Source organism: Myxocyprinus asiaticus, chromosome 41 (assembly GCF_019703515.2).
Source record: "Myxocyprinus asiaticus isolate MX2 ecotype Aquarium Trade chromosome 41, UBuf_Myxa_2, whole genome shotgun sequence".
Taxonomy (NCBI): Eukaryota; Metazoa; Chordata; class Actinopteri; order Cypriniformes; family Catostomidae; genus Myxocyprinus; species Myxocyprinus asiaticus.
Window position 1 is genome coordinate 12,422,732 of NC_059384.1, and position 13,112 is coordinate 12,435,843.

Here is a 13,112-nt window from a genome sequence, read left to right on the forward strand (position 1 = left end):
CAAGTGAATGGTGACCAAAACTTTAAAGCTAAAAAAAAAAAAATATAAAGTCATCATAAAAGTAATCCAGTGGATTAATCCATGTCTTTTTAAGTGAAGTGAGAACCGACTAAACTACAACTCCTTTTTCACTGTACATCTTGCCATTTTGGTCTCTAGTCACGAAAATTATTTCAATTTCGATTACACTTCCAAGTGCTTGAGGCATGCACAAAGCGCTAGATGGTGCTAGGAAGTGTAATCGACCCAAAACTGATTGGATCGCTTCAGAAGATATGGATTAAATCAATGGAGTCACATGGATTAAATTTATGCTGCTTCTATGTGCTTTTTTAAGAGCGTCAAAGTTTTGGCCACCATTCACTTGCATTGTATGAACCTACAGAGATGAGATATTCTTCATTTGTGTTTTGCAGAAGAAAGAAAGTCATACACATCTGGAATGGCATAAGGGTGAGTAAATTATGAGAGAACTTTCATTTTTGGGTGAACTAATCCTTTAATATATCACATCACATCTAGACAGAGCTGATGTTAGAGTATAGTATAATATAGTACAGTACAGTACAGTATGGTATCTATATCACATTAACATGCATAACTATGCGTCTAGTTAGGACACAGTGTTAGAGCATAGTATAGTATATTATAGTCAGTGTTGGGGATTAACGAAATACATGTAACGGGATTACGTATTTAAAATACAAAATATAAGTAACTGTATTCCACTACAGTTACAATTTAAATAATTGGTAATTAGAATACAGTTACATTCAAAAAGTATTTTGATTACTGAAGAGATTACTTTGTATTTTATTGTCATTTGTTTCATTTAATATTTAGTCCTTTCAGATGGAAAACATTTTTACCTATAAATGATGCGATCCAAAGTGCATTTGAACAGCGGTGAAACACTTTCTTATGATGTGTTACATTCATACGAGCAGACAGAGAAGTAAGTTTGGAGCAGAAGAAATAGAAATAAACCTTGTGTAAATTGTCAGCTTTACGCTAAGCTAAAATGCTATTTCTAGCCATTTTACATGCACATGTTACCAGGCACGATCATGTTTTTTATCAAGAAAATTCACGTTGGATTATAATTTCTTTATTCTAGTAAGACCTTTGATATTAGGGCAAATATCTTATTTGTGATAATAATTTTTGTATTGTTTTCCTGTAAAAAATATCTAAAAATCCTTAAAACAAGATCAATTTGATTTATCTTGTTTTAGAAACAACACTGTATAAGATATTTAGGTTTTTCAGAGAATGTATTTTTAACATGTGTATTCTGTCTTACTGTACTGGCAGAGTTTATATAGTCAAAACAAGTGAAAAAATCTACCAGTGCTGAAGAAGTAATCCAAAGTATTTAGAATACGTTACTGACCTTGAGCAATCAAACGGAATACGTTACAAATTACATTTTACAGCATGTATTGTGTAGTGGAATACATTTCAAAAGTATCCCTCCCAACCCTGATTATAGTATAGTATAGTATAGCATAGTATAGTATAGTATAGTATAGAACAATACAATAAAGTATAGTTATATATCCACTCACAGAATCCTGGAAACCAAACAGAACCAGCTGGATCTGATTGATGGACGTGCTGTCAAAGTCCAGATCCAGTTTGAGTTTCGAGATGGTGGTTGCCATGACGCGTCGCTCAGGGCAACGTATAAAGTCTCGCAAGATGCAGATGATCTGTTTGATGTGGTCCACTGACAATTTAAGCTCTTCTTGGCCCTAAAATAGAGAGAGACAATCTCTGTTCAAGATTCATACATACACACAAAAACACATGTAAACATTCACATATACACACATGCACACCTGGATGTGGTTTTCCATTAGGTTGGAGGTCACTTTATCCTGGTCCTCATTAAGGACCTTGTAGAGTATGGCCCGTCGCTCACTGTCTTTCTTCAGAAGGAAGAGACCAGAGTCACTGTTCTCAGAGGAGGCAGGAGAGCTGCGGTCTTCTGCTGTAGGACTCTCATCTGGAACACTGATAGAACACACACACTTTACAAACTGATGCAGATGTGCATTATGTATATATTAGCTAAAATACCATGGGATTAGCATGATTTTGTTTTGGACAGTGGCATGATAATTTGGTGTCTTGGTATTCTTTGAAGTACTTTGGACTACCATGTAAATACAATGGTATAAGAAAATGGTAATTATTCAGTACTATGGTATTATCATCCGATACCGTCATAATTGTATTTTATTTTTTGTAAAGTTGTCAATAGATAAAAAACATTAATAGCAATTAATATACACTCACCGGCCACTTTATTAGGTACACCTGTACATCTGCTTATTCATGCGATTATCTATTCAGCCAATCATGTGGCAACAATGTAATGTATAAAATCATGCAGATATGGGTCAGGAGCTTCATTTAATGTTCACATCAACCATCAGAATGGGGAAAATTTTTTATCTCATTGATTTCGCCAGACGGGCTGATTGAGTATTTCTTTAATTGCTGATCTCATGGGATTTTCACGAGCAACAGTCTCTAGAATTTACTCAGAATGGTACCAAATACAAAAAAACATCCAGTGAGTTCTGCGGACAGAAACGCCTTGTTGATGAGAGAGGTCAACAGAGAATGGCCAGACTGGTTCAAGCTGACAGAAAGGCTATGGTAACTCAGATAACCGCTCTGTACAATTGTAGTGAGCAGAATAGTATCTCAGAATGCACAACATGTCGAACCTTAAGGCGGATGGGCTACAACAGCAGAAGATCACGCTGGGTTCCACTTATGTCAGTGAAGAACAGAAAACTAAGGCTGCAGTGGGCCTACCATTTGTGTACCTCAGCAAATATCCAGATTTGTCAGACCAGGCAATGTTTTTCCAATCATCTACTGTACAGTTTTGGTGAGCCTGTGCCCACTGCAGACTCTATTTCCTGTTCTAAGCTGACAGTAGTGGTACCCGGAGGGGTCTTCTGCTACTGTAGCCCATCCGCCTCAATGTTCGACATGTTGTTTGTTCAGAAATGCTTTTCTGCATTGCACTGTTGTAACGCATGTTTATTTGGGTTACTGTAACCTTCCTGTCAGCTTGGACCAGTCTGGCCATTCTCCTCTGACCTCTGTCATTAACAAGCCATTTTCACCCACAGAACTGCCACTCGCTGGATGTTTTTTGTTTTTCACACCATACTCTTTACACTCTAGAGATTGTTGTGCGTGAAAATCCCAGGAGATCAGCAGTTACAGAAATACTCTAGCCAGCTCGTCTGGCACCAACATTCATGCCATGGTCTAAATCACTGAGATCACATTTTTTCCCCATTCTGATGGTTGCAGTAACATTAACTGAAGCTCCTGACCCATATCTGCATGATTTTATACATTACACTGCTGCCACACGATTGGCCGATTAGATAATCGCATGAATAAGTATATGTAAAGGTGTACCTAATAAAGTGGCCGGTGAGTGTATACAGTTGTATACTACTTCACAAAAATTGAACCTTTAATTGAAGTAAAACAATCGAAAGAGGGGAAATATCTCATTGTTAAATAATTTTTTTTCCCTCCAAAACACATTGGCCACAATTATTGGCACCCCTAGAAATTCTTATGAGTAAAATATATCTGAAGTATATTCCCATTCATATTTTAAATTTTTTAGTGCACCTGGGTGACTAGGAACATATAATTGTTCAGCCATGACCTCCTGTTTCACAGGGTATAAATATGAGCTAACACACAGGCCAAATTCCCTTAATCATCAGTCACAGTGAGTTAGACTAAAGAGTATAGTTCTGATGTGCGGCAAAAGGTTGTTGAGCTTCATAAAATGGGAAGTTGCTATAAGAAAATAGCCAAAGCATTGAAAATGCCCATTTCCACCATCAGGTCAATAATTAAAAAGTTTCAATCAACTGGAGATCTTAAAAATCGGCCTGAATGGGGGCCTGGGTAGCTCAGCGAGTAAAGATGCTGATTACCACCCCTGGAGTCGCAAGTTCGAATCCAGGGCGTGCTGAGTGGGGTAACCTCCTTGTGGTCGCTATAATGTGGTTCTCACTCTCGGTGGGGCACATGGTGAGATGTTCATGGATACCACGGAGAATAGCGTGAAGCCTCCACACGCTATGTCTCCGCGGTAACGCGCTCAACAGCCACGTGATAAAATGTGCGGATTGACGGTCTCAGATGCAGAGGCAACTAAGATTCGTCCTCTGCCACCCAGATTGAGGCGAGTCACTATGCCACCACGAGGACTTAGATCGCATTGGGAATTGGGCATTCCAAATTGAAAAAAAAAAAAAAAAAAAAAAAAGAATCGGCCTGGAAAAGGACGTGTGTCTATATTGTCTCCACGCACAGTGAGGAGGATGGTTCAAGTGGCCAAAGAATCTCCAAGGATCTATAGCTGGAGAATTGCAGAAATTAGTTGGGCCTTGGGGTCAGAAAGTCTAAAAAAAATATCAGACATCACCTACATCACCACATGTTGTTTGGGAGGGTTTCAAGAAAAAAAGCCAAACACTACTGGAACTTCAAAAGCGACCGGGGGTTATAAAAAAAAACTTTTTGGCAGCAAACACCAGAGATGGGTTTGGTGCACACAGATATGAAGAAGTAAACAATGCCCATGGTTAAATGTGCTGCTGGATCTTTAATGTTGTGGGGCTGTTTTTATGCCAGAGGTTCTGGACATCTAGTTCAGATACATGGCATCACAGACTCTTATCAAATACCAAGAGATAAAAAATCAAAACCTGGCTGCCTCTGCCAGAAAGTTTATAATGGGCCCTGGTTGGATCTTCTAACAGGACAATGATCCAAAACAAACATCAAAATCAACACAAAAATGGTTCACTGACCACAAAATCAAGCTTCTGCCATGGCCATCCCAGTCCCCTGATCTGAACCTCATAGAAAATGTGTGGGGTGAACCGAAGAAGAGAGTCCACCAAACATGGACCTCTGAATTTGAAGGATCTGTAGAGATTCTGTATGGAGAAATGGTCTCAGATCACATGCCAGGTGTTCTCCAACCTCATTAGGCATTATAAGAGAAGACTCAGAGCTGTTATCTTGGCAATGGGAGGTTGCAAAAAGTATTGAATAAAAGGGTGACAATAATTATGGCCAATGCATTTTGGAGAAAAATATTTATTTAATAATGAGATATTTCCCCTGTTACAATTGTTTTACTTAAATTAAATTGATTTTTGTTAAATGAAAGATCAAAAGGAAAACAATGCAGATTTTTGGCCACAACTGTATATATATATATATATATATATATATATATATATATATATATATATATATATATATATATATATATATTAGTATTATTATTATTATTTAAAATAATATTATTTAATACTATTAATATTATTAATCTAAATGTTGATTGGCTGAAATTCCTCTAATTACATACTTTTACCTTTTAAAATATAGTGCATTCAGTTTTAATTCATTCACTTCCTCTGAAAGAAAACAATATAATATGTGATAAAGATTTTCCACTAGCCTACAGCAGTCCTTTGGTGGTCTTATTAATGATATATCTCACTAATTGGGATATATTTTATACTTGTTGAGCTTTTAATGTCATAGGTAAATGCATTAACTGTGTTAAATAAATGTAATGTAATTAAATATATTCAAGAGTAAGGCCCATTACCTTTTTAAGATTAATTTATTATGTTAAATATATTTAATGGTATAACATTTATTTAACAGCCAAAGCAAATATGGAGTAGTGATTAATAAACAGGATTTCAAGATTTCAAACAAGAAGGAAATGTGTGGAAAGGCTGACGTATATACAGTAGGCGTCTATTGTCTATGACAGGTCTATGAATCGGTGTGTGCGTTGAAACCGATGAGAAGTGCTCCGTAAAGTGTTTGGGGGATTATTTTTATTAGCAGCCAGAGAGGGGCTGCTGTAAAAGGCATTATCTCATTACACACACATACATACACCTGCACAGCACACCTGTCTCCTCATTCCTCCATGTTAATTAAACAGCGTTTCCAAGGAGTCGAGCAGCCGTCAGGATGGGCCTCAGCGCTTCATACCCAGGAAGTTAATTTAGAGTTGGAATGAGTGCCGCACAGACCGTGAGTACTCAAGCTCCGTAAACACAGTCACGTCATTAACATTCCAGACTCTAATCCACAACTCACACAAATGCATACATTTACACACGCAAGCAGTCGCACACATGCCATAAATTACAGCTATCACTGTGGATGCTGCCCAGAGCAGGTCTTAAACTCGTCTGGACTGGCTGAGAACCACTGTGTGTGGGAAATTTAAAGGTACACACAGAAGTGTCATGGATTTTTCAGCCAGGTGGATTTTAAATGCAACTTCCACAAATAAATAAATAAATCTTTGAAAATTATTGCATGATTACTATAGGTAAAAAAAAGGTGTTTGTCTAAAATGGTGTGGCAGGAATCAGGCATTCACATGTCTAGATTTGGCCAGTCCAATCGCGCCGCACCTTCTGCAGATCATTTGCTTTAAAAGTGCACTCTAACTTTTAGAAAGTAACTTTTGTCTTTGTGCCATCTTGCACTTACACTAGGTGCGTTCCAAACCGCACACTATTCTACGCCATTTTGTAGTGTAAGTAGTGCGAGCAGTATGTTAACACTGAAAATGCAGCAAAAAGAAGTGTACTTAAAGTACCCAGATGATGCACTTTTTTAACCATCAAAACAGAGTGTGGAATGTTGGACACTTCATGCACTCAGTGCTCGCGGCTTGCCGTAGATAGCGGAAGGGGCGGAGTTACCTGGCTGCGCTGCTGGTCTGACAAAACAGTTGTAAATAATGAAGAATGTAGTAGCTAGCGAAACTTCAGTGGACACAGCACCATATAAATGTGAGTTGAATGCTTTACTATCACCTCAAGCTATGTGAATATGTATGTAGTTTAAGATACAAGTGTTGAACTAAGGTTGGCTAGCACGCTAAAGCTAGCGTTAAAACATCAAGTGGGCTTGAAACGTCACTTCCGTCAGCTGTTAAACGGCGAATGCTTCCGTGTAGTAAAAACCGTTAAGTGCACCTTTAAATTAAAAATCTACCCACCCTCTTGTTGCTCTAAATTCCTTTTTCTTTTTTTCTTTTTCTTTTCTTTTTTTTCTTTTTGTCATGAAAATCTAATTTTGTGTGGAAAATCTAAAAATAAATAAATAAACTAAAAATTGTTTTTATTAAATTAAATTATAAATAAATAAAATAAAATAAAAAAAGATGCATGGTCCCTGGTTAAAGACCTCCTTGCCACCTAGTGCTCTGATGAGCAGCACAGGTTGGACTGGAATCTTCTGAGCTCACCTGAGGTAGTTTGAGTTGGGTGGTTTAATGAGGTTTTCAGAGCCTGAGCGTTTTTTCTTCTCAAAGAACACGTCTTGTTTGGAGTCGCAGTCTGGAGACACAGAGCCAGGTTCACTGCTGCTGCTCCCAGTAGCCTCCGCTTGCAGCTGTACCGGTAATGAAACACTGCGGATGTAGTCTAAAAGGTGCAAACCACAAACTCACATGGTCACATGTACGCATGTACACATACTGTTACCCAAGTAAGCAGTGCACACACACATTCGCAATCTATCAGACAGACAAATGGGAAACGTATAGGGCTGCATGATTATGACGAAAATAATTATTTCCTTTGATACTGTAATTGTGATTATTCATTTCGATTAACAGAATTTACATTAAACAACTTATTTTGTGTGGGGCAACTGCATGCCATATTATTTTTGTAGGCTATGCATCAAAACAACTTGAGAACTGTGTTCCTGAATTGCTTTAATACTTTAATTGCATGAAAAAACAAATTTTTTTATTCATATTTTGAATGAATTGTAAACAGAATAATTTAGATAGTAAGAATTGCTGATATGCCTTTAGACTAATTTAAACGCGTCTGATTTGCCTTTACATTCATGCACACAACAGCCCAAAAAATATGTTGGAAATAGAAAATATTGGCACAACAGGAGTATACGTAAATCAAATATTGTAACTGACACTTCACGATTATAGAATTGCGACAGCTGTAACTGTAATCTTGATTTTTTTTTTTTTTATTAATTGCAGCCCTAGAAACGTATGACCTGCCCTGCTGACAAGACCAGCACGTCATCAGCATATGCTGTTTTTTTGGATGGTAGTTAGCTGGTTTCCCCAAAAGGCTTTTTACTGGGTCGACAAGCCAAGCTTTTCTGGTAAACACCATGGTAATGTAGGTCAATCTGCTAGACCAGCATCAAACCAATACAAACCAGTCGGAACCATTCTTGCTGGTTTAAGCTGGTCTTTTCAGCAGGGATAAATTGATTGAGGATGAACATTCACAAAAATATCACAATAATATTCAAATCAATTCCACTTTAAACAGGAAAAGAATGCTTGTTGCAAATTAGTATGAAACCACTGAAAAGCGAAAGTACAACAAATTAAGAGAATGAGGAAAATGATAACAGACACACAGGACCAATCAGAGCACAAACAGACCATGCATTAAACAGTCACCAGAAACTAGCAGAACAGCAATGATTATGAGCTGATGGCCCTTAAGGAGACACACTAGATGGTGGAGACAAACCTTGCCAAACTGTTACACAGAGAATCCAAGCCAAAGCGAGCCAATTGGACAATTGGATGCCGTCAAGGTAGAAGGAGACAATGATACTTGTTATTTGTTAGTACCACACCAGTGTGGTTTGACTTTGCAGCCAAAAGTCAGTAAAAAAAATATTTCTGTATAATAAACCTTTTTAATTTTAATGTCATAACCATAAAACTAAGGCACTTAGTTTATACTGTATATAACTCTCTGCTGAATTTATACTTCTGCTATAACTTTTGTGTCACTCTCTTTTTACTTTTGAAACTTGATTTAGTGGTACTGCTAATATTGATGACTCTAATGTTTATATTACAGATGAAGATATTGACAGCTATGTCACTAACACACATTATTGTCAGACTTATGTCCATTTGAACAGGAAATCCTGAGAGATTTCTGAGAAAGCAGTGAGCGTGTATGTGTGCAACACAACACCATGAGAATTATTTTCATGGACAGCAGGATAGCTCAAATGTGCAGCATGAGTGAAGGCCATTTGTGAAGTTAAAGTGAGTCTGTGCTGTTCAGATTTTTCTCAGGCTAGCTATAGATTATTCTCAGACCCCTCCCCTGCACAGAAGTAGGCAACATCACTTGTGTAAGTCCAATCTGGACCGCAAGTGACTGGCTAAAAGCAGTTTGGGCCTGTTGCGAATATCTGAGATAGCAGTAAGATGCAGGAATGCTGGGCTATCGGGGGTTTGGCAGCTCTGTGTGTTTGCCTGAGAGAAATGTTCTTTGTGTGTTCTCACAAGACCCAAAATGCCATACACACCATGGATATGACCAGAGGGGTAAACCCAGGTCGCGGTATTATCTCAGCTGCTGCAAGCGTGTTAGACTCGGTCTGAGATGTTACCTGAGGGTTTGAATGCAATCTTGTTCTTTTTGCCTTTGATGTTTTGACGTAAAAACAGATCTTTGAGCAGGTCTCCAGCTGTCGCTCGTTTATTGGGATCAGGCTCAAAGCAGGACAGGATGAAGGATTTGGCCTCTGAGGAAAGAGACTCTGGGATCTCTGGGTGGATTTTAAACATGCCCACCTAGTACAAACAGAATAGAAATGAGTAGAGGAGAGTACAATAAACATGCAAGCTAAATTTTAAGGCAAAATATTGTACTAAATATAGTAAAGATCTATTTTATTTTTTTTTTATTAAAAGGCTACAGAAGGTAGAATTTTTTGGGAAGATTTTTCGACAGTCAATTTACCATTTTCCCTTTTGCTTTCCATATTAACACAAACTCCATTTTATCTTTTAATAGTTAAAATATAATATTTTTTTTCATTTGTACTATTTTTTAATAAACACAATATCAAATGGACAAATCCCAATCATCAAATCATTTAAAGACACTCAAAAATATCTTTTTTTATCATAATTATTTTTAACCATTCCCATGTATTGACATATCAAATCATTTATATGAAATGTATATATAATTTCAAATGAAATAAGCATCTAATCTAATTTAACAAATTAATTTCAAAGGTCAAACAGAAATAGTCATCTATCAACATTATTAGGTGATTTGTTTTAATTAATTCCAATCTGTGTTCACATTCAAAACTTTGATTTAAAATTGTATGCTAATTTATCCATTTGGTATATTACATTTTTCATCACAAAAAAACAAAAACAAACATGCACAACTAGACATAAAAACAAAACAATGCATCTCTATTAGAGGTCGACCGATAGTGGATTTTGATGATACCGATAACTAAGGTGGTGAAAAAGTAATAATAACTGATTAATCGGCAGATAGTTTTTAAATTCGATTTAAAGAATGTTTAAAAATTACTATACTATAACGGGCACAGACATAGAGGCTACAAGAGTCCAAAATAAATAAAATCCCAGATTCCGCTGATTGTTCAACCAAAATCCCAACAAAAAGATGATTTGGTGCATAATGTGGGACTTTTAACTGTAAACATACCCCAAACACACAAGGGACTCTTGTTTTTAAATGACTGAGACTTGGCTCTGTTAAAATGCTGTAAGCAATTTTTTCATTGAAAGGTATGCAAAAAATGTTCCTACTTCCTGAAATATATTACTGAAATAACTGTGGTGAGATATCTCACCGGTCTCCGTGACAGCTCTAGACTCTATAAAAAGTGAACAAAAATGTGTCTCTGATGCTTTCGACCTATCATCATCAATAACTTTGCGAGTTCTCATAGTATTGTAGTTTCAGCTAATTATTGTGGCATACTGCCATTTTTATGCCATGTTGTTCATAACAGTTGTCAGTTGAGGGCGCTATTTTGCTGCTGTTGTTTTAATCAACCATTCCGCACGTGAACATTTTGGAAAGAGAGGGCGTGGCTAATTCAACAGCTCAATCTCATGGAGGTAGAACGGCTAAAATCGAGTACAGCACCTTTAAGTATTTACCAAATTAAGCTTTTATAGCCTATATATTCACCAGATGAAGAGTTTGTATGTATATTTCTCCAGATTAGGTTTAATGAGGAATAAGGTTTAGTATTATTCACAAGATATGAATTTGGAGACACAATGTATGTGCTGATAGGGCACCTTTCCATATAGTCGCATTTTTCTTTGCATGCCCTCGGTTCAATTTAGATTACTCGATTATCTAATCAAAAATAGCAGAGGAATAATAAAAAACTATCGGCATAGATTTTTGCTGATAACCGATATTTCCAAAAACTACTAAACAACTAAAACAACTATCGGTATACAGATTAATCGGTAAAACCAATATAGTGGTCGACCTCTAATGTCTATGAAGTTCTTCACGCTTCACGTCCAAAATATCATACTGCAATGACCTGGGGGGGTTTTTTTGGATTTGGAGGCTAGGTTGATTATATTATTTCAGATGATGAATAGTTTTATCTGAACTAAATATTCAGTATTTTACTGTGTGAATAATTTTGATGCAAAAAAATTGCTTGAGAATATTTTACTGTTTTTTTTTTTTTGATGCATCAAACACATAATCTGGTGTGAACAGGCCTTAATTTATAAATATTTATTAAGAAAACTCCCATTACCTTAAACATGGCAGCCTGTGGCTCTCCCAGCTCATGGAAAGGGGGTTTGCCTGTCGCCATCTCTATGATAGTACACCCCAAGGACCAAATATCAGCAGGTGCCCCGTAACCTCTGGGACCTTTATCGATGATTTCAGGGGCCATGTACTGCAACGTGCCTAGACAGTGGTTTACCAAGGACAGAATTTAATTAGATAAGAATGTGATGTTACAAGAAGTTACACAAAGTAAAGAAAATAAAGGAGAGAAGGATGAAATGATGACAACTGCAGTGGAGGACAGCAAGAGGAAGAGAGGGAGGAAGGATGGATGAGTGCACCTGCTCTGATGCTTTAGCAAACACTTATGAAACACAAACACACTCCCATCTCACAAGCTATGCTAATCTAATTACTTTCCAGCAGGAGACATTCTCATGTTACCAGTGACAGGGACTCATAATCACTCACCATGCTGGAAGGAACGCTGTCTGTTTTGTGTCAGGTAACAAGAGTTATCTAAGCCTTGGTGAGGTGACCAAATACACACAAGGTTGGGCTAGAAAATTATGACCAACAGCCATGTTTGTGCAAAAGCAGGCAACTACATTCTCATTTTATGCCGTTTCATTGTACAGGTCTCAGTAGAACTAAGTTATGTGCCTGGCTGAAAAGACTAGCTTAGATCAGCATGAATTTGGCTTATTTATGTTGGTTTGTACAGGTCTTTTTTTTTTCATACAATGAAAATGAATGGTGGCTGGGACTGAACATTCTGCCTAACATCTCCTTTTGTGTTCGTGGAACATAGAAAGTCATATGGGGTTGAAACATGAGGGTGAATAAATGTTGACAGAATTTTAATTTTTGGGTGAACTATCCCTTTAAGGTACCACGGCAGTGTTGTGATGGGGGAGGTGCCCTGTCATAGACAGTAAAAGGATGAATGGAATTCCCTCGGATACTGTTTGATGGGGCTAATAAGTGACTGAGCTTTAAATAAGACCAAACCTGTGACCTTGCACGACCACCAGCATGTGTGACAGGCCCTATATATGACAGAGCAGAGGTCAAATAGAAAAGGGTCACTTGAAAAGCAGTTTAAAAGGCAATGAAAGTAAAACATATATATATATACACCAGTAAATGTTTCAGTGCAGGGATTGACTCCAGCCAGCCTCTTGGATGTGCCAAAATCTGAGATTTTCAACACACCGCTGTAAGTGTTGACCAGGACATTGTCCCCCTGTGAAGAGACATAAATGGTCACTGATTGTTCAATTCAAGTCATAGTCAAATGTATTTTTAGAGCAAATTTAAAAACAACAGACGTTGACCCATAGTGGTATACAACTATAAGAAAGCTTTAAAAAATAAAAATACATAACATTCAATATAAAAAATACAATGATATACATATACATCCAATGATTACAGTAAAAGTAGTGAATTTAA

At 37.1% G+C, this 13,112-nt stretch overlaps 1 protein-coding gene across 3 annotated transcripts in view; it reads right to left on the bottom strand.

The window, feature by feature from the left end:
• LOC127431605 (mitogen-activated protein kinase kinase kinase 15-like) overlaps positions 1-13,112 on the bottom strand; it is a 45,623-nt gene that overhangs the window by 10,400 nt on the left and 22,111 nt on the right. For all 3 annotated transcript variants that reach the window (XR_007895625.1, XM_051682098.1, XM_051682100.1), the window contains exons 18-23: positions 12,798-12,903; positions 11,680-11,837; positions 9,508-9,691; positions 7,352-7,529; positions 1,842-2,016; positions 1,569-1,754 (exon numbers count right to left, since the gene is read on the bottom strand). Coding sequence is in view for 2 of the 3 variants with exons in the window: in XM_051682098.1 (XP_051538058.1) it covers positions 1,569-1,754; positions 1,842-2,016; positions 7,352-7,529; positions 9,508-9,691; positions 11,680-11,837; positions 12,798-12,903 (987 nt within the window). In the remaining variant the exon portion in view is untranslated. The remainder of the gene's footprint in view (positions 1-1,568; positions 1,755-1,841; positions 2,017-7,351; positions 7,530-9,507; positions 9,692-11,679; positions 11,838-12,797; positions 12,904-13,112) is intronic.